General features: G+C 33.2%; 2 protein-coding genes across 2 annotated transcripts in view; both read right to left on the bottom strand.

The window, feature by feature from the left end:
* The window catches only part of LOC128999178 (folate transporter 1-like), a 34,762-nt gene extending 29,492 nt beyond the window's left edge, over positions 1–5,270 (bottom strand). The window contains exon 1 of the mRNA XM_054425578.1: positions 4,872–5,270. Within this exon, the coding sequence (XP_054281553.1) occupies positions 4,872–5,060 (189 nt within the window). The 5' untranslated portion in view covers positions 5,061–5,270. The remainder of the gene's footprint in view (positions 1–4,871) is intronic.
* A 7,841-nt stretch (positions 5,271–13,111) lies between these two features.
* LOC128999177 (uncharacterized) overlaps positions 13,112–23,132 on the bottom strand; it is a 45,138-nt gene continuing 35,117 nt past the window's right edge. Inside the window, exons 10-13 of the mRNA XM_054425577.1 lie at positions 22,324–22,485; positions 19,922–20,119; positions 18,277–18,384; positions 13,112–13,738 (exon numbers count right to left, since the gene is read on the bottom strand). Coding sequence (XP_054281552.1) covers positions 13,650–13,738; positions 18,277–18,384; positions 19,922–20,119; positions 22,324–22,485 — 557 coding nt within the window. The 3' untranslated portion in view covers positions 13,112–13,649. The remainder of the gene's footprint in view (positions 13,739–18,276; positions 18,385–19,921; positions 20,120–22,323; positions 22,486–23,132) is intronic.

Here is a 23,132-nt window from a genome sequence, read left to right on the forward strand (position 1 = left end):
GTCTTCAATAGGATATTCAATAGGAATAGGGGTCATCATAGGATGACACAAACTTCTTACTGTCTCAAAAACACAGGCAACGGCGACAAAGATAATTTAATTTCCTGAAACTGGGTTAGCGAAAAAAGATATAAAACTTTTCACTCCTATAACATCTAGTTTATCTACAGGTCTTAGAGTTTAAAATACCAAGACATTTTAACTCAAAATAATTTGCAACATGGTCCTATACTGTTAGTTTTTTGCAAATTTTCGTTGTTAGAGCATCGTTTTATTTTGCAAGTACAACGAATGTTTATTATAACAAGAAAAGTCTTTTCTATACAGTTGATAACCTGAAAGTGGTGGTTTTCGTCTGTGATTTTTTGTGTTTGATTTCATGTTATATTCCAAAGTAAATGTCCAAACTAATCACCATCCCCTACTGTAGTGCTTATTTGTCTGCTATGAGTCTTCTGCTGGTCTAGCAGGCATTATAGATTCATCGTTTAATCTTTAGGAAGACCAAAACATTGTCAGCTTAACTGAGAAAAACAACACCAAAAACCATCTAGTTAGGATAAGGTGTGTTTATCCTTATTAGTATATCGTAGGCCTTAATGAATAAATCCTAAATATGCGGTTCTTGGTCTGACTCTTCCTCATAATTTCAAGCTGAATCTAAAGTTTCATTTATGGCTACTGGACCAGTAGATAACCCATAGCCCAGATCTAAGACAGACATGTAAGTCTACAATATAGGTGGATACTTGCTTAGCTTAGTTGGGTGAAGTAAACTCTATGCTGCCAACAAGTTCCCTGGCAAAGTATGATATGTTATGACCAATGGTTGGAACTGAGTGACAAAGTTAGCAATTACAGGGGAGATGATTGATGACTTTCTGTTCCATCACCCCAGAGTGATGAATTTAAAACACTTTTGGCTACTATGCTACACATAATTTGTGAATACTTATTTCCCACAAGTAATAATTCATCATTGATGTACAGGTGTATATGCACTACAGGTGAGTGTGGTGAACCTTATAAAGTTTACATACCAAGGTAAAATGAAAGGATTGCAGTACAGAGATCCTTTCATTTAACAAGGTGTACATGAATAATGTTGGATATAAGCAGTTTATTTTGTTTATTGACAGGTCCGGGGTGGGTATAATGTGACTCACCCTCCAAGCGAGTTGTCAGCTCGGACCCCATCATCTCGGCTTGTCCTGCCGTCATGTCAGCATCTGTCTCTACATAAGAAACTGACTCAGTTTCACATTACCCCAACAGCCGAAAGGGGATTAACTTTTTGTTAAAGTATACTAAAAGATCTGTGGCCTTTTACCATTATTGTGGGCTAATTAGACATATGTTTGCTTTTTTTTTAGGTTAATCTGACTTTAAGTGGCTTAGTTCTTTCATTGGGGACATATTTAAGGGAAAAAATTATTGGGGATTATATTAACATTCCAGCAGTGAATTTTTTTGTGTAATTTTCTTCCCTGCATAAAAAATTTAAAAGGATGTACTGTACTGAAACTCACGAAAGCAAAGTTTTAAAGTAATAAGTAATATGAGAAAATTTGAACGTTGTATTCAGAAATTGATTTTGATTGAAAGTGACTCTAAAAACCCTTAAAAATTGTCAACATTGTTATTAATTGCCTATAAAACTGTATATTTATCTGTTTGTTCAAACAAGGATGGTATCCAATATTTGATCAACTAGAAAAGTAGAAAGCAGCCAGAAAGCTTGTCAATTGGGACACAACCTAGGTGGTTCAGTTATCAAAACTGTTTGTAAAATTAGAATCCAAATTGTAAAAGAGGGTGAAATAAAATCCTCTATATGAAAAAATCATACACAAGTTCAATATTAGCAACATTGGCGGGAATTAAGGGGGCATATATGAGGAATATATAGAAATATGCATGTAAAGCCTATGCAAAATAAAACCACCGCCCACCTAATTTAGTGGTCAATGGCCGCTACTGAATAGCTAGGTAAAATAATGTATAATGGATGATAAAACTAAAACAATCATCAACAATTGATCTAATTTCTCTGAGAGCAGTGTTTATTTTACCCAAGGAAGGAATTGGTTTTAAAATCCTTTAAAATAACTATTATGTTAATGGTTTTTCTTTTTCTCTTTTTCTTTTCATCCTCTACTGTTAAACACTACAACACAACAAGAACTTTGACTGATAAGTAAAAAAATGTTTAATAAATTAGTTATCAAAACTGATACCCTAATATAAGTGCTTTAGTGATTTTATGATTTTTCTAAGAAGTTGGTTTTAGATTTACTTTTATGTTCTAATTTTTTAAGCTTCCTTGAAGAGCAAAATATGAACTATTACCATAAGACTGTCTAGAAGTGAGTACAGAGAAAAGTTTCAACTTCATTAAAATGTTAGAGAGCCACTGTGGAAATGAAGACATGTTATACTCAATAAATTGGTGTTAAATAACATAATATAGTGACTGTACATAGCCTCTAAGTTAAGGAGTTTGTTTAGTAAGAGTAGAATCAAGATTCTTCATAAAGGAATGAAAATTATCTACACAATAAAGTACACGGAAGGAAAAAAAACTGCCTCTGATGAATTACTCTACAAAAAATGGTTGTTAAAGCTTGAATAGTGTGTCTGTCTTGTTATACATTTGTATGCCTCGTAAATTAGGTTTACATTACGTTACGTGATCACATATATTTTGGTTTGATGAAAACTGGTTTTGAACCTAAAGGTCCATTCCCATATTGAATACGAAGCTATTAAAAATCCTTACAATTTGAGTGAAAAGATTTATAAGGCTATTCAACAAAAAAGTACCTCTTAAGTTTTGTATTTCAGTTGTTAATTTTAATCAATCATTCCTCATTTTGGATTCCCCAAAAGGGCAGGATTATGATATTAGCTGCTATGAATCATTAGCTAATATGGCATAAGCGCTTAAATTTGTAATGTTTACAGTAACATGTTAAAATTTGGTGCATTCCTCTGCCCAATAAAAAGTGTTGATAAAGATAAGGGTAGTTTGAACATATGGCTGAATTTCTATTGTCATGTTTATCTATTAATTAATTATTTTTGTTTAGTTTGGCAGCTATGAATTTGATTTTTTTTTAATATCATGGATGTATATTTGGTTAAAGTTGAGGCCATGTTGACCAGAAAATAATATTCCTTTTGAACTAGTTGATCAACAAAATAGACACATTGACTAAGAGTAATTTGAAAAGAATTATTTATTCCACCCCTGATAAAATAAAACTCAATTTGAATGCAATATAATTAATAGTCCCCCAACCTTGGTGTCAGACCAAATGTGTTTACTAAAAGAATGTTAAAAATATAACTTAATTTGAATGCAAAATAATAAGTGAATACTCCTGTTGCAGGAATATTGCTTACTAAAAGAATTAAAAGTTGATTTATTCAGTTCCTTGCTAAGCAGGTTAAAAATAAAAGGAAAATCATATGCTTGCCCTATACATACTAAACATTGTGCTAGAAGGACCACCAATATGTTTTGATAAATTTTCAAAAACTACTATAAAATAAAGAAATTTGTGTAGTTTAATGATGCTTTATTCATCAATTACTAATGTACATTGATTATTTGATTCCTCATTAGAATCATTATTAGTAGAATTATTATTATTTATTAGAATTATTAGGGGAAATATACAGAGATTAGAACTAAAATCTTTATAGATACCGTTTCGTGTAAAATACCCCTTTCAATAGGCACATTAGGCTGATTACTCATTTAGATTTTTTTTTTTATTTGTTTGAACTAAACTTTATGAAAATATCAGACATACAAGATCAGAATTAACAATTTGAAAGAATGTTTATTTTTGTATTTGGATAACCCTGAACTAAAAAAGTACAGTTTGTGGCTTTAAAATAAGTTCTCGCCATGATCACTGCAGTAATAGACATTTCCTTAAAGGGAAATTTGCTCATATTCTGTCATACAGAATAATGTTAAAATTTTCAATTTGTATTTGTTAAAACAATATTTATGTTAGTATGGGGGTTATTTCCAGATTAGGCAAAGTATTTGTAACGTATTATTGATATTATTCATTTATAAAATAAAATTCCACATTTTGGTAGGCCACAGACTTATATTACCTTTATAAATAAACTTTAAAATATGATTTAGTAAATTCTGCATTCCAAAGAAAATACCCAAAGAAAAAAAGCATTTCCATTAAGTTTAGGAAATGTCACACTGCAAGTATGTAACATAGCAAAACTGACACAAGTTGATTACAAATCTCCAGCATAGAATCATTGACTTTATATCTATGAACTTACATTTGATTTTAATCTATTACTGTTGATAGTTATAAATTATAAGAATGAGTTGCTGTTTGATTAAATTTGGATGTTATAATGATATGTCTTAATTTAATACTCATGAATAAATGTGTTTTTTAATGATGCAACATGATCTTCTTACTCTAAAGAGACATTTAGACTTTACAAGGTTTTTACAAAGAATGAATCTTGTGTTCCCATTTTAGGTTTAGTATTTAATATTAAGCAACAAATAAACTTCTACTGACCAAGTTGATCTAACATCTTATCAATTTTACCTACCTCTCTTATCAATACATTTACATACATACTTAAAATTAGAAGTACCGGCAGTAGTATGGTTATTTTTAATTTGTTAATATGTTTTCCTTTTTTTTAATAGTAATACATACAAAACAACTAATTAAAACACATCCCAAAATCACAGGAAAGGAACACTTAGAGGTTAGGTTTTCAAACACACATTTTATTTCATTCTAAAACCAAACTTATTGTATTATTTTGCTAAACATTGTGTTAAAACGTTGAATAGGTGTTTTTTTACTCACTTTGGTTTCCTTCGGTGCTGATATTTGAGTGTAAGGCACTGGAATGTGCCTATCCATACTCTTGTAAGCCTTCACCATTTTTGTTTTCATGTCTTGATCTAACAAGTCACCTTCCTTAAGTAACCTCACCCCCTCCCCTATCAACTCATTGATGTCTATCCCTTTATGAGGGAGTTTAGCAGCAGGCATTGTTAAAAGACAAGTTCCCACGTGACAAAAATACTAGATACAACTAAGTTCTTTACTCTAAATCAAAAAAGCAATAATAACAAGTAAAAAATAATTCCCCAGAAAACTTAAATCCCAAGTAATAGACAAATATTATTTTAACCTAGCAAATACAATTTATGTGAATGCCTTTCCCTAATTCTCACATAGGTCTACTTCTGACCAAGTTTGAAGACAGAATGGGATCAGTGTGAGCAGATATCTCACAAGTCTACATTCAAAAGGTTATCTGCAGTTCATTGTGCTAAGCCACAAAAGATAAACCTAGGAAAATTACTTTGGCCTTATCTCCAACAGACAATATTGTAATTTATCCATATAAGAATTGGGCAACCTGTTTTTGCATTCTGGAATTAACTGTGTGTAATTAAATTAAACTATTTAAACCAATGAGAACATTGTCAAGATGACTCAATAATGAATAAATGAATTGACATTTTTATGGGATTTCCGCATCAGGGCTTATCTTAACTAGACCCTGGCTATTAAATGATGTGTACCATTCTAGAATTTAGTAAAGAAAGTTGTACCTAGTTGAGCACAAAAAAAGATCCTATTTTATCTAAGCTCAAGCAAAGATATTAATGGGTAAGTGATCAAAATATCCCCTGGTCAACTATTTGTTTGACATACTTAAACTAACCAATCTCTGATGATGGTTGTGTTTTTATTTGATTGAATTATGTATAGACATAGCCTATTATGTAATGTTTAATGGCCAAATAAACAATTTGAATTTGAAATAGGTTTTGCTGATGCTGACATTGATGAAACCCTGATTTACATACTAGTATCAACCTGGCAAGAAATCTTTAATGGATATTCTACATTGTAATTCTTACAAGTTTACATTTTAAAGATGATCAGTCTTGAACAGAAATAACTAAAAATTGTTTTTTGTGTTACAACTTTCCCCTATTCTGTGTTCATAATAGAATAAAGAGATAATTTTACACACTACTTCGATAAATTTATACAAATGACTTACCTTGTTAGAATTCTTCTGTGTTAACATGAAAAACTTAGCTCAATATACATTAAGATGAACCACAAGCACAATTACGTGTAAACTATTTTGGGTAAAAGTTGCCGTACATTAAATTAATTCACATTTCAGGAAAATTAAGTGTAGAATAATAAAATTAAAACCTTAAACCTTAGATATATTACTGCATGATTTCCAACATGAACTAAACACTGATGCTGATGTCATTTTTAGTAATTGCAATGACAATATAGGAAAATGTGTCATTACATGTTAACTAAACTTCTTGTTTTAGACTAGTACAAAATATAGCTAAACTGCCTTGAAGTAGGAATTCTATTAAAGCTTCAAACCCCCGCCACAGCAAACCTGCAGACTAAGCAAATTTAATTTGCCTGATTTGATTTCCACTTAAATGTTCCCTTAAACATGTAAAATTTATCCCCCCTTTTTAAATAAAATTAGGTTTAATGAGTAGCTAATTAGGTTTGTTGCAACATATAGGATAATAAAGTGTGTTTTAGCAAAATGTATACAGAGTGGCTGAAAAGTACCTTGCACCCCCCCCCCTTAACTTTGTAACCATTTGAGACATTTGAAATCGGTTTGCGGCAACCTTCAGAGGGGCTAGAATAATTATCGTTAATTTAGAAAATTTTTCCCTTAAGAGGAGTAGGGGTTACCTCTAAATTTTCAAAATGGAAGTATTGTCGACTTTGGTATCATTTTACAGATCTTGTCAAAAGTAAACAATTGACATAAATAAGATGGAAATATGACCCCAAATAACAAAATGGCAGCTAAAAAATACTTTTACCAGTGTCTTAATCAGAATTCATGTAAAGTGGTGGTAAAAATATAGCTAATTTTAATTCACTTTCAATTTGTATCAAGGCAACATTTTTTCTATTTCGGATCATTGCTAATAAGATGTGTGGTTAAAAAACAGTACCTGGAAAATCCCAAACTCTCCATAATTGCTGTTATCAGTAATCTCTGTCCGGTTTCCTTGGTTTGTCGAATTCTTTTTTTCTAGTTGAAGGTTCAGTAGTACTGAGAACTGCCCATATATTGTACATGACCAAACTGCAGGCCTAAACTATTGCGGCTTTTTGATTGTTGTATGTTGGTTTGTAATTTGTCATGGTTTAGTCAGAATTAGTACAAATTGTTTTACTGTTTGGGCAAACTGGCACTTACAGTGGAGCAACAAAAGGCATCCTGAACATCAAATCACTAAACAAGCTGTGTCTAATCTAGTAAAAAAGTTTCAGCGTACAGCGAGTGTTGTGGATGAGCCCAGATCCGGTCGGCCTAGCACAGGTGAATTAACAGAAGCAGGCGTTTTAGCAGAGTTTTCTGTTAATCCTCAGCAAGTGGAGTTGCACAACAACATAATATAAGTAGGTGGGCAGTGAACAAAGTTTTAAAAAACCACCAATTCCATCCATATAAGATCACGTTAGTCCAGGAACTGTCTGAAGATGACTTTGATAGAAGAATTGAATTTTGTGAATTAATGACAAAGAAGTTGGAATCTAGAGAAATCTCTACTTTTGAAATAGTTTTTAGTGACGAGGCTTCATTCCAACTTAATGGACACCTTAACCGACATAACTGTAGGTATTGGGCACAAGAGAACCCCTACTGCTGATACTGAGAAAGCCACACTCAACACCCGCAGAGGCTAAATGTATGGGTTGGAATGATTGGTGACTTCATCATAGGTCCTTTTATTATAAATGGTAATTTAAATGGCACAGTCAGTATACAATAATATGCTAAGAACACAAATCATTCCAGCTCTTAACAACCTAATAAAAACAACTGCAACACCAGATGAAAATCCAGTTTTCAACAGTGATGCCATATATTTTCAACAAGATGCAGCTCCTCCACATTATGCTAGGGATGCAAGGGATACATTGAACATTGAATTTCCTAATCATTGGATTGGTCGAAGAGGTAGTATTGAATGGCCAGACCTAAATCCATTAGATTTTTTTCCATGGGGCCATTTAAAATCATTGGTTTATGCCTCACAGCCAAGGTCCCTCGAAGAATTAAGAATAGGGATAGAAACGGAATGCAGACAAATTAACAATCAAACTTTCCAAAATGTAAGGAACATATTTCAACAGAGATTGTACTACTGCAGGGAGGTACAGGGAAAGCAATTTGATCATCTGATTTTGAAAAAAAGGTAATTTTTTGTACTATTTCTTAATAGACTTTTTAAACAAAAATGTTCATTATCATGGTTGATTGGATTTAATTAATTTTAGGGTGCCATTTTGTTATTAGTGGTCCGATTTTTATTTTATTTACATCAATTATTTAGTCTCGTTAAGACCTGTAAAATGATACCAAAGTCAACTATATAGTTCATATTTGAAAATTTTGGGCTGACCCATACCCACTCTGCCTTAAGGGGAAAATTTTCTAAATGAATCATCATTATTGTAGCCCTTTATAACTAGGAAGGTTGCCGCAAACCAATTTCAAATATCTCAAATGGTTAAAAAGTTAAGGGGGGTGCAAGTTACTTTTCAGCCCTCCTCATGGTTGATTAGGTTTTAATCGTTTTAGGGCGCCATTTTGTTATTAGTGGTCCGACTTTTATTTTCTTTATGTTAATTGTTTATTTTCGTCAAGATCTGTAAAATGATACCAAAGTCGACTACCTATACTTTCCATTTGAAAATTTTGAGCTAACCCCTATCTGGGGAAAGGCAAACATTTCAAAATTAACCATCTTTACTGTAGCCCCTCTTATCTAAGAAGGTTGCCGCGATTTCAAATATCTCAATTGGTTAAAAAGTTAATGGTGGTTGCAAGTTACTTTTCAGCCACCCTGCTTAGTATGAAACAAAAAAAATTACAAAAATTTATGAGAATGTTAATACATTTTGTGTTTATGGGTGCTTTTGATGTTTGTACTAAAATATTTGGGATTTTTGTAATTAACATGTTTTTTTTCAACGGTGTTTGTTTTATCACATGGTTATCGTTTATTTTCAAATAAGCAAAGAAAACAACATAGTGTTGTTTCTGGCTGCAGTATGTAATGACTGGGTTTTGTGGTTTAAATGTTGAAAGAAAAGAAGATTGAACCAAGTAAGAAACTTAAGACACCCAAACAGCAGGTAACCTTCAAGCCATAGGCTATCGAAGGGCTCACCCGAGCGCTGATAAATACTGATAGATCAACAAAATTTGACAGGATCAAAAATTATCTTATCGTTTTAATGAAGTGAGACCCCTGTAATGAGATCTTTGCTCTTAAACAATTTCTTAGATACTTTCATCACGTTTTGAGACATGCACTCATACTATCATCAAATAATCGTGTGATCGTTACATTTTAGTATCTAATCTTACTTGTAGCAAAAAATTGCATTGCTCAATCAAATTCTTAAAATAGGTTCGTAAAAGGGTATAAAATTGTGTACCTATATAAGCTATGATTTCACTAAATGGTGTTAACAAATTGTGAAATGTTTTAAGTCAAACATTTATAAAAACTCCCAGTTCAGAATCACTAGACTTAAAAATCTGTGTATGATAGTAGTGTATAATCTAATAGTAACGATTCTTGAACATTCCAATCCAATCCAATCAGCAGTGAGTAAAGTTTTTGAAGGTCTGGTGCTGGATTTTGTCAAGCCCTGTTTTAGGCAAATGGTCGTGGAAGAGCAACATGGATTTACATTGGGCAGATCTACAATCTCTAATTTACTGGTTTTCCAAGACTACATTTTGGAAGCATTTAGCAGTGGAAATCAGGTGGATGCTATATACGTTGATTTCGCTAAATCCTTTGAGAAGGTCAGCCATAGCCACCTTCTTGCCAGGGCCGTCCGAAGGGGTGGGGGGCAACCGGGGTAAGCTGCCCCGGGCGCCGAGCAACGGCTGTTTGTATTAACATAGTATTAAAATATGCGAATGCGACTATTACTGCTGGGGGGGAGGGGGCACCATGACCATGTTTTCTCCGGGTGCCGCCAACCTTTAGGACGGCCCTGCCTCTTGCCAAGTTGCATGGTTATGGAATTGTTGGGAATCTGTGGCAGTGGTTCGGTAGTTACTTACAGAATCGGACTTTTGCTGTAAAATATGGCTCTAACATGTCAGCTTCCTTTATTGCCACGTCAGGTGTTCCTCAAGGCTCACTGCTAGGACCACTTTTATTTGTGCTGTTCATCAACGACATTGGTAAGAACTTGAGTGTTAGTTATTCATTGTTTGCTGATGATGTCAAGCTATACCAGACAATAAGAACAGGTGATGACTTTCGTTTGCTGCAGGCTTCGCTCCACCAACTCTCACATTGGTGTGATTCAAACCTGATGGAAATAAATCCTTCCAAGTCCAAGCACATTACTTTTCATAGAACAAAATCTCCAATTGCCGAGGACCTGTACTTGGGTGGTGATCTCATTGAAAGGTGCAATATTGTGAGAGATCTTGGTGTGTATATGGATTCCTCTCTGAACTTAAGTACCGTACTCACTTTGATGGTATTTGTTTAAGAGCATCAAGGATGATAGGTTTGGTCTTTAGGCTGTGGAAATTCGGCCTCAACACCCGGACTATAACATTGTTATACAAGTCATTAGTTAGACCGATCCTCGAATATGCTTCCTCGATATGGTCTCCATATCAGCTGGGACAAATTGATAAGCTTCAGTCAATACAGAGAAGATTCATGAGAATACTGGGAGTGAAGAATGGATATGCCTACAGAGAGGTTCCTATTACCGAGCTCGAAATCAACCGAAGTTTACCGTCTCTGTCTTCTAGACGCCTGATTGCTGATTTGGTATTTCTCTATAAGCTGATAAATGGAGTTACTGATTGCCCCTACCTGCTTCATCTAGTCCTATTCCTAGAATGCTGAGAGCTGGTAACGAGGTCTGCAATCTGGTGGATTTCTTCTCGGACTCCTTGGGTACGTTTAGACGCTCAGTCCTCTACTTGGAGCAGTGATAGATGGAAAGTCTTCTTCAAGTACGAAGTGGCTAGGTCCGTTGTTGGTGGAATTGAGCTTCTGTGTAGTGCTGGGTGTTTGGTGGCTGCGTTAAAGGGCCACATCTGAGTGTTTGTGTTTGTTTTTTTGTAGTGGGGGCATGGTCTCCTCACTTTTCATAGTTTTTTTCAATATAATGTAGTGTTTGTTATCTTTTGGTAGCTGCGTTAAAGGGCTACACCAGTGTCTGTGAGGGCATGGTCTCCTCACTTTTCCTCCAAACACACTTCTCCTACTCTATTATTGTAGTCATCTGTTCTGCTACCTGTATTTTTAATCATGCTGTAATAATAATGCTTTAATAACGCTGTAAATAATTATGTTATCTTTGAGTATTCTCTTTATTATCTGTTGCTATTGTATTGAATAATTATCAATGTTTTGTTGTACAGTAGTGCTTTGCTTATTAAAATTGTAAATTACTTGTAAATACTTGTAAATTGTGACTTGAGTGCTGATACAGTTATGTTATTGTTATGTCATTTCTAATATTCTATTATATTTATTGCTACTGCATTGAGTATTATATTGTTATGGTTGTATTGCTTTGCATTTTAGAATTGTCAAATGTATTCTTGAACCATGAAACCTATGTGTAACTGTTATTGCTGATCTGTATATCAATTGTTTGTATAAGTCAATAATCTATTTAGTATTAATATCTTAGGCTACCATCTTGATGTACACAAATTTGTAAAATTGTTTTAACCGTGGGACATAAATAAATAAACATTTACGCAAAGAGAAACAAAATTCACTTAGCCGAAATACTAGCTTTTAAAATCTGTATAGAATACCATTGTATGATCTTGTGAATTTAGAAATAAATTTTTCAAGAAAAAGATATTTCATGGGAATTAAAAAATAAGCAGAAATAATTTCTAATCAGTATTTAGACTATGAGTTAAAAGTGTGCAAGCCTTAGATTTTTGTTCAAGCCCAGTTCTCGGTAGAAAGCCTGAGCCTTAAGTTTCAGACAAGCTGTTGTATACGGGCGAATAGTTATGATGACAAGTAATAAATTGATTTTCCTACAGTTACCTAACAATGTACATGTTATCTCACTGATTTGAGAAAGCAAAGTGGCCAATTCGCTCATCAGTGAGACAATGTTAACATTGTCTCACTCTAAATTACTTTGTCTCACTCACTCCAGATTTTCAATGTGAAGGCACAAAATAGTGAGCGCGTAACATGCAGACAAGGTCTTATGCGCGCAAAATACGTTGGCAGCACTGGTTGTAAATCAGCTGGTCAGCTGGTTGTACTGTTGAATCATTGAATGTAATATTAAAAGTTCACTTCTGTGTAAAAAATATGTCACGTTTCTTTACCAATTTATTTTTTTTATGGTAACTGTAGGAAAAATATAATGTGCAACTCGAGTGCAAAGTGCAATTGCCTCACTCGAGAAATTATTCCTCACTCGCCTACGACTCGTGAGTAAGTATTTCTCTCGAGTGAGTCAATTGCTCCCTTTGCTCACTAGTTGCACAAATAACTATTTATTACTCAACTCTTCTTTTCAAAATCCATTTAAATATTAGGATATTTTTGAATTTGATATCGTATTGTGGTCCACTGTGGTATAGTGGAAATCATAAATTTGGTGTAATGTGTAAATATGTTTAATCATCATGGCTATAATCTGTGATTTTGGTACTATCGTAATCATCACCAATGATCCTGGCGACAATTTGATCAACTCTCGTGATTGTGATGATATTGTGAACTTTTGATTGTGCAAACTTTGCAGATGCTTTGTGATCATGAGTTTAATGCGGGATTAAAAACATGGCAGGTCTTGATATTCTGACTCAGTATTCTTTTGGTATTATTACTCGTTTGACTTGAGCTTTTATGCTAGGCTCGGCTCAAACATTTTTCACTGAAATCAACAAGTATTAGCTTTATTGATTTCCCTTAAAAACTAAAATAATGTTAGGTAGCGAATTAGGGATGGAGGTAAGAGCAATAGCTATATAGCATTTTGTTTTGTATAAAAAAGTTTATTGATCTTTAAATGCAGTAGAAAATAACACAGATACCTTACATAGATACAATATACAGAAACTTTCCCTATTTTATAAATAAACTTAATATATTCTATCCTAAGGTTATAACAGGTAAAATACACGCACAAACACACACACACATACAGACTCACACAAACATACACACATACATATACAAGTATTCTAAAAACAAAGGTGAAACATATTTACAAAATGGTATAATACTAAACTAATGGAAATAGATATTTCTTATCACATATAAAAATTTGTTCAGTCGATAAAACTACTTGAAAACATTCAATGTTGTGATCGTATGAAAAAAAGAAATTGCTTATTTATGTCATCTCTGGCAAAAAAAATATATTGACACAGACAACCAAAAAGTCCTAATAATACAAAACTTAACTATATTGGTGCTACGACTGAAAAGTCTACATCTTTCAAATGATTTTGGAATTGTTAAGTATCACATTTAGTTTTTAAATACCACAACCACAATAACCTGTGGCAAATAGGAAGTATTAAGTGAGAGTTAAAGCTACGACTGTCACCAACACACATACTATCAGCGGAGTAGCTCGAGTGGCCCCGCTCTGTCTTGGAGGGGCTCCTGCAAAAAAAGTAAAATTATCATACAACTTTTTGTTGAGAAAACTTGAATTTTACAGAGACAAAAAACTGAAGTGAACTCTTTTTTTGCATCTCATCTAGGTGGTTGTGTAGCCAAGTGTTCTACTTTATACTTCTACTTTATACTTCTATGACAATAACAAAAGAATAAGAAACCCTGCTATAATATATTAAAATGGTTTTAACCTAAGTCAAATTGTATAGAAAATTGTATTTTTGTGATTTTAGTTCATGATGTAATCATGCAAGCTTTAGTTCATTGAGCTAGAGCTTTACACGAGAAGACAATAATCCACCATCTTGTGAAGTCTAATTGTAAATGTAATAATGTTCTGGTGGTCCAATGCTCCAATACAACCATAAACGTATTCTTTCAATGTTAAAAGTTGTTAATAATTATGTGATGTTAAAGTATTCTACAGCCCCGGTGTTAGTGTACACACTCTCAACGAGTAGTGCTCCGACAGCGCAAAGCTTCAAAGGTACGAATTCACAGCCCAAACGAGTTAACATATCACTTTTTTTTAAATTCCAACATACATATAAATTTTTTCCAAATACAAACAGCTATTTTTAAATAAAAAAAATTTAATTTAAATTTATTTATGAACAACTAAATTTTAAAAATTTATAATTTTAAACAGCTAGTGATTATTATCTTATTTTTTCACACCTGAATGCCAATTTTGGTGAGAATCGCATTACCCATTCTCCCTGTGAATTGGTACCAAAGATGAAAAATTTACTACTTTCAAGCTCCATATCTCGCTTAATATTCAAAATATAAAAAATCTCTTATAAATTTGTATCTTTAATTTTTAGAACAATTGAACAATAACAAAAAATCAGACATGAAAATTTACGACCAAACACCCTTAAGGTGATACAGTGACTATCAATAATTGCAAGGAGACAATTTTGACGAGTGGTAGTCAAGCAAATGTATTGAAGAATTCTATTAAAAACAGTATGTGCTCTTTATTTTTTTTTTATTTTTTTTACTGAATTACAATTTCTATAACTTATTATCGCCATTCACAATAAATAAAGGAACCACAAAAACAACCAAAAAGATTAATTTTTTCCAGGGTTATTTACCATCAAACATAAGTGTAAAATATAAGTTAATACGATTCAGTTGAATAGTTGGATAGAAGAAGGAAGTAAACATGTTCAAGTTATTTTGGGTTCATGATCTAAATTGCAAAAGAATGTGTAAAGAAAAAAAAATCACTGTGGTAAACATGTTTACATTATAAATTCAATAATAGAAATTGAGATAAGTTTTGACTACGCTACTGATACAGACTATCTAGTTTGGTAAATCTGTAAACAAAAAGATAATTACTAGCGTTATCTAAAGTAAAACAATGTTTTCTTGAATACCCTTTTGCTGAAATGTACTTTAGTTAGGCAATTTAATGTTATGGCCACAAAAATATGACAATCACAAATAGTTCAAATTTATACCAACTGCTAATAATTTAACCTATATTTTTTGAAATTAGGTAATTTTACCATCCAATGAAATTATGTAATTAGTACAGGTAAAATAGGGTTTTATAAACAACAAAATTTGTACATTCATGAAATTTCACCTGTGAGTTACTAATAATATGATAAATGAAGATCCGATGAGTCCCCAAAATTTTGGGCGTCCTAAGGCCCTTTTTGGGGCCCTTTTTGTTCCGAAGGGCCCTTGTTCCTGAATAATTTTGTTTTTACGTTTAAGGTCGAGTGAGGTGTGGTTTTCGATGGTTTTAGTTATTTTAAATCAATTGGGACTAGTTTTAAGTGTATTAAACCACTCCATACAGGGTGTTTCGAAATATTATTAATTTTTACGATATTTAAACATTTATTCATAAAGTAATAAAATTAGTTACCTCCATGCTCTATATAAAAGGGGATTATTGAAAATAATTGTAGTTCTTTACTACGTAAGGGGAAAGGATCACAAGGAGTAAGAGAAAATATTAAATACCCCCGTCACAGCAAACCTGCAGATATAGCGAATTTCCGTTTTACTTACTTGATTTTCAATTAAATCTAAAATAGCATTGCGTTTAACGATTACCTAGGTTTGCTGCTACAAGGAGGCTTAAAAAGTATGTTTATAGTAAAATATTAATAGCTTAGTATAAAACAAATAAATTTGACAAGTTTGATCAAAATATATCTATTAACAAACAAACAAAATCATTTTACACTATTCTACATAAGAAAAACATGGGAATTTTAAATTTCCAATTTCAGTATTTTTATCCGTAACCATACAAAAACACGTTAATATACTAAATTATTTGTTTTTAAGCTATTTAAAATGTTCTGGAGAAAAATTGGGAAGCTTTGTGTTATGAGGGTAAAGTGAAACCCCAATTTTTACCCCATAAACCTCGTTCCCATTGTTCAGGACAAAAATGCTTGTACCGACAATGCTGCTCTGATGTCTTAGTGCTGTGCTGGTCGTCATAACCACGAAAGATAACCGTACTTGTATTGATTGAAAATAAGTTTGAGGAACTTAAGATACAAGTTGCAAACGTCAGTATGTATGAAAGGCGTTTTTGCACCACATTGTTCGTGCTTTAAGATTGGTGTTGCCTGTTCTGCAATATGCAAGGTTTTAGGTTTGTAAAGGGGAATCCTGTTTGAACACCAACTTGGACAAAACCAGTAAAGATGGACAAGTTGCTAAGAATAATAAAATTGTTAATGAGTCGTCTGAGAATAATTATTGTGATGATGAAATTGTAAAGAGAGATACTTCGGAAATTGTAGAAAAATAGCTTTAGTTTAAGTACTTCATTTTAATATAATATGTAATGTAAGGTTTTATACAAATACAATTGTTTTAATTTTTAATAAATGTAAAAAAATAACTTAAATAACTACCTAAGAAAAATACATATCAATTTGAAATTGGTCTTAATAGATTTGCACAAAAAACATGTTGAAAGATTATTCTTAAAAGTTGCAATTTTTGCTTGGTAACCTATGTTATAATGTTATAGTGTAAAACTTAATCCATCCCCTTTTAGCGAACATCCCATATAGGAGATAAGCTATTACCGAAGGTCTTATGGTAAAACATAGACCCGAAACCGATTTACGTTTTCATTTCGATGCCCCCAGAAGCCTAAAGCACCATCCACTCAAAATATTATATATGTGTTTATATACATATATATAATATAATATATCCATGTTATATACGTGTCCATAAACATGATAACTCGAGTAATTTTGGTTCAATTTTAACGAAACCGGCATAATCGGTCCATGGAACAGGGTTTTATGTCGTAAAAGTTTGTAATCTTTGACCCTCAAAAGACAAAGTTTCCCAATTTTTCTCTATAGCATGTTAAAGAGCTTAAAGAAAAGAAATAATTTAGTATATTATCATGTTTTGTAAGTGTATTAATTACGAATTAAATTTAAAAATTGTAAATTTAAAATTCCATGTTATTCTTAAGGAGAATAGCGTAAAATGATTTTGTTTGTTTGTTCATAGATATGTCTTAATAAAACTTGTCAAATTTATTTGTTTTATACTAGGCTATTAATGTTTTACTATAAACACACTTTATTAGCCTCCTTGTCGCAGCAAACCTAAGTATTCATTAAACTTAATGCTATTTTAGATTTAATTGAAAATCGGGCAAATGAAAATTCGCTTAGTCTGCAGGTTTGCTGTGAGGGGGGTATTTAATATTTTCGCTTACTCCTTGTCATCCTTCCCTCTTATATAGTAAAGAATTATTACAGTTATTTTTAATAATCCCCTGTTTTATAGAGCATGGAGGTAACTAATTTTATCACTTTATGAATAAATGTTTAAATATTGTAAAAAGTAATAATATTTCGAAACACCCGGTATGGAGTGGTTTAATACCCTTAAAACTATTCCCAATCGATTTAAAATAACTAAAACCATCGAAAACCACACCTCACTCGACCTTAAACGTAAAAACAAAATTATTCAGGAACAAGGTCCCTTCGGAACAAAAAGGGCCCCAAAAAGGGCCTTAGGACGCCCAAAATTTTGGGGACTCATCGGATCTTCATTTCTTATATTATTAGTAACTCACAGGAGAAATTTCATGAATGTACAAATTTTGTTGTTTATATGGAGTGTTTTTGTATTATTTTACCTGTACTAAATGGCAGCACTAAAAATATGGCAACTGCCAACCTGCAGACTATGTCAATCTCCAGTTGAATCATTCAATTTTTATTCAAACAAATTGACTATAAATAACAGTAGATAACCAATGTAAATTAACACTTTGATTTTTACTACACTTTTGTAACAAAGAGTGTTAACTAAACGAGGACATACTGGGAGAATCATAGAAAAATTATATTTTTGTTACAAAGACATGTGGTTTCAAATAAGTTAAGTTTTCATATTCATTTCACGTTATTTTTCCAATTTGTTTGTTCTTGTTAACTTATTTACTAAATTTTTTTGGATTCCAAATCTACATAGGTATGAGAGTCACATAAGATCTGTACCTGTGATGGGCTTCCAAGGCTTGGTGGGGATTGATGGTCGTTTTGTCACAAACCACGAAGTTGCCGGAGGAGTGGTGGGAGGGTTAGGATCAGCAAGTTTGGCACCACCTGTAAACATAAGGATAGATAAGCTGTGGAAAAAGAAAACGTCTTTTGCAGTGCTTAATAGTGGCACTTCCTCGCCATTATACAGGATGTTCAAAAAAGGTGGGGACATATTTCACCTAGTGCTTGGGTGAAAATAAAGAGAAAATCACGTATAACATTTTTTCCAAAATCGCTTCATTAACCAGACTATCCGCCATTTTGTATTTTTTACATAACAATTTTTATCTTTGGACTTTTTCAACCAATATTTATAAAACTTGGTATGTATGATAAGGTAGAAGAGACCCATGTTAGAAAAAAAATCATCTTGATTCAACTTAAAATTTCAAAATGGCGGCCATTTTAATTTTTTAAACTTAAATTACTCAAACAAACAGCTGATTTTATAAAAAAACGTCTAGAGCACTTTTAATTAGAATTTTTAATTCCCTATCAAACAATACCAAGTCCAAAAAGATCGAATAAGAAATAGCTGAAATATTAAGATTTTTAGTTGTAAAATGGGGCAAACCTGACTAGCCTTACAAAACCCCATTTCACCCCTTACAGCCTTATTCTATCCCATTTTACAACTAAAAATCTTAATATTTCAGCTATTTCTTATTCGATCTTTTTGAACTTGGTATCCTTTGATAGGCAATTCAAAATGCTAAATAAAAGTGTTCTAGAAGTTTTTTCATAAAATCAGTAGTTTTTGAGGAATTTAAGTTTAAAAAATTAAAATGGCCGCCATTTTGAAATTTTAAGTTGAATCAAGATGATTTTTTTTCTAACATTGGTCACTTCTACCTTATCATACATACCAAGTTTTATAAAGATCAGTTGAAAAAGTCCAAAGATAAAAACGTTTTGTAAAGAATACAAAATGGTGGATATCTGGTTAACGAAGTGATTTTGGAAAAATTTTTATACTAGATTTTCTCTTTATTTTGGCCCAAGGAATCACTAGGTAAAATATGTCCCGACCTTTTTTGAACACCCTGTATAGCTCTGCCATCAGAGTCTTGTAGACTTGTAGACTTATGACTTCGCTACAGATAACCTTTCCACACACTCTATATGCTGCCACCTCAGTCCGATACTGCTTATTCACAAAAAGGGGGGTTTCTCAAAAATCCACCAGATATTTCCACAAGACGCAAGAAGAGGATGTGTCTAGAAAATAAGGATGCATGATAGCTTTTTTCATGACTCAAACAGGTTTCTAAACACCAAGAGACTACCATAATATTGGTCCAACCACTAGAACAAGACCTCTATCCTGGGGTCTGGGTTCATATTCCACTAATGGCCAATGGTTTTTAGCTGATAATTTCGTTGTGGTTCAGAACCCCCCTTGAGCTACAGCTTACTTACAGGTACAAGGGAAAAAGGTTTCATGAGAGAGGAGAACTCTCCCCTTATAGATCCATCACAAAAAGTCATTAAATAATTTAACTGTAAAATGTCAACATGAAAAAATTACCGTAAAATAAGTCTTATTACATCAAATAACTTGAACTTGAGATAGTAAAGAAAAAATAAGGCAATATGATACCTCGGACTTGAAGCTTCATGCCGGTGCGTAAAGGGTCTATTCCTCGTCCACAATGCTCTCCAGCTTCTTTGATGTAGATTTCATTGTTGGATAGGATAGAGCCAACAAAGCACTCATAAGAACCAAAATCTCTCCTTTGTGTGTATGTGTAGGTGACGCCGTCCTCCTCCCATTGGCCCAAACACTGATACTCTCGTTCTGCAAACACACAAACAAAGATTGGTTATGATATCAATATAAATTAAACGTTGAATATTTAGTTCCCATTTTACAACAATTTACTCCTACGCTTGAGGTTCTTTTTTGGTGATGGTGAGTTTACACTGTCTTACAGATTATTATGGACGTTTTTTGAGAAAAGTTCTTGCAATAATCTGTAATGTGAGTAATTTGTAGGTTGGAAAAGTGAAGGTATTCAACATTTCAATAATAAGGCATTTTTACTGAAATTCAAGAAACAAAGCAGCATTGTTATTGGCAGTAGAGGAAAATTGTTCAATTAAAAAATTACAAACAGTTTAAATTATTCTAATTGTTCAAATAATTATGTGTGTAGTTATTATTTTACATCATAAGTATTGATAAGTCTAAACTACCAATAACATTTTACAAGTTTAAAATAAAGATAAATTAAGACAAAAACTTAAATGTAAAGTCAGGCGTGTAAAAAAAGTGGAAACGACACACAGTGTAAATTTGCACCCAGACCTGTACTCAGTACACATTGTGCAGCACACAAATCCAGTGCGGAGTGAGAAAGCGATTGAGATGAGGTACCTTCTCTAATTGTACGTGGTCGTCCTACAGTAATAGCTCCCTGCACTGGTCTGGACATGTCCGGGGGCAGAGGGGGAAGCTGGATAGGGGGAAGGGCGATGGGGCGTCGGTAATTTGGGTTGGTATTTTGATAAGGTCGGTATGGAAAATTCACAGTCCTGTATCTTCCTTCCCAGTTCCAATTCTGCCTTGGATCTTGATAGTTGTAATCTCTTGCTCCAAAGTGATTAGGTCTGTTGGTAGTATTGAAGTAATTCCGAGGCGGAAGCTCAGGCCATTGTTGCGGTATGAGCCAAGGTCGACTGACGTATCCGTCCCTTGGCACCATCGTACTCCAGTTGTTCCTTACATTATAGAATGAACTGTTCATCTCTCTGTGGTCATAGCTTGTAGCCACAGTGCCTCTGAAGTTGTTATGATAGCCTCTGTAGGGGAATTCCGTTGGGCCTACAGTACGGTAGAAGTCCACTGGTCTGGGGTTCTGATAACTCGGTCTTACATTTGTTTGAGAAGAATAATTCCAAAGGCCAGGGGTAGGGGAAAAAGTAGTTCTGATAACATTAGGCGCCGGCCAAGAAGGGGAAGGATGGGGTGGCCAAGAGTTTGGTGGATTGAATGATCTAGATGGTCTGTAAGTGGTTGGAAAAGTAGGAGTGTTCGACAATTCAATACTCGGGCTACCTGTGCTGACTGGGCCATTTGTTGAAGAGCTGAAAACCGATATGATATCCGGCACAACTGTTTTCTCTTTCATAGAACTCTCTATTTGCTCAGAGTCTTCTATTCTTACTTCAGTACTTTCTTCAGTACTTGGTGTTGGCTGGGCCTTCACCTCTTCTGGGTTAAGCTGGGCAGGCGATGTAGGATGGACTATTTCCTCAGTTACAGTTACAGGGGTTGTGTTTGTGACACCAATAGTTGTAAGATTATTTACAGGTTCTGGAATGTCTTGATTCTCCCTCTTTTGTCGACCAGAACGGTATCTCCCTACAAGTGTAACCAAGTTAATGCTAAACAAAATGAGAACTAGTAGTAGATTACAAAGATATTACTTTTTGCGTTAGAATTTACATGGTTAATATCACTGAATAAGTAAGTATTCTGCAAGGAGGACTAAAGACACTTTTTTCAGGAGGAAAATAAGCTTTGAAATATTGTTGGGCTGTCTGTACAGTCTAAACACTGGAAACAATGTGTTTAGCATAATAAAATAAGTAGGGTAGTTTCTATGGAAGCGATCTCAACTTACCTGTAAAAGTGCTGTACAGAGCATAGAGAAAAGATTGTCAAATAGATAATATTCTAATTCTTTATATTGTTGTAGAAGAATCTATTTTTATTTTTAATAGGTGATACCTTATTTGACAAACGTTTAGGTCTTACATGAACTGTGACAAAAATAAGCTAGCTATGTGCTTACTACATAGTTAGCAATGGTAATGATTTAAAACATTCAAATGGTTAATTACACTTTAAGATAATGTTACAATAACCATAAACCTAAAAGTCAAAGAAGGGATTCTCACAACGCCATTAAAATAAATTATTTGCTTCTCCTTTTAGTAAAAGAATGCCGCTAACTGGCTTTTTGAATGGTTGAAAGCAGAACGGAAGTGGAAACTCACCTTCATAAACTTCTTGCTGTTCACAATCGGACACAGTGAAGTACATAATTTCTGGATGCAACTGATCAGACGCCATACGAGCACATAAACCACTGTCATTGGTGATAAAACCTGTGTAGTCACCAGTGACTGGGCAAGGAGAAACTTGCCTTCCTTCTAGCCCTGCAATCCAACAGATCATGTAATCACAAACTGTGGCATAGAAATACAAAAAGGCAATTGGTGGTAATATGTACAGTACATTCATGCCCATAAAAATATCAGAGCCCCGTACGAACATATCCTCTTCCTTGTGTTTTAGACTCCACAGTTTTTCTCATCCTCCTATCATATCATTCCACTCTTCTACGATCTCTTTTACATGTTGACACTCGTTATCAACTTTAGAGTAAAGAACTTGCATTAGAAAAACATAAGACTTAAAAAATTACTGAAAACATAAAATTAAAAACAATAAACTTTACTCATTCTACTTTGTGTTTTACCTGAATGGTTATGTTTTTTTGTTGTATGCACAATTATATATAACATTTCACAGTTAATTCTTCTTTAAAACTAAAATATTATATCTGTTGCAAGACACAAAATTTTTTCAAATTTGGAGGGTTTAACATCATTTGCACATCGAGCTCAAAATGCAAAACAATTTGTAAGAACCCATGAAGATCCATGTAAGAATATGTTATTAGGACTGGAATTGTTGAAATCGTTAGTTCTTGTGTCTTTTGTTTGTACATCTTTGTGCTGTTTTATGTAATGTTCTTATTAAAATTTGAAATGACTAATTGAATACAAATTTTCATACTATA

The sequence above is a fragment of the Macrosteles quadrilineatus genome, unplaced genomic scaffold, assembly GCF_028750875.1.
Source record: "Macrosteles quadrilineatus isolate MER2022 unplaced genomic scaffold, UCM_ALF_1.0 Scaffold_7__1_contigs__length_78375512, whole genome shotgun sequence".
NCBI lineage: Eukaryota > Metazoa > Arthropoda > Insecta > Hemiptera > Cicadellidae > Macrosteles > Macrosteles quadrilineatus.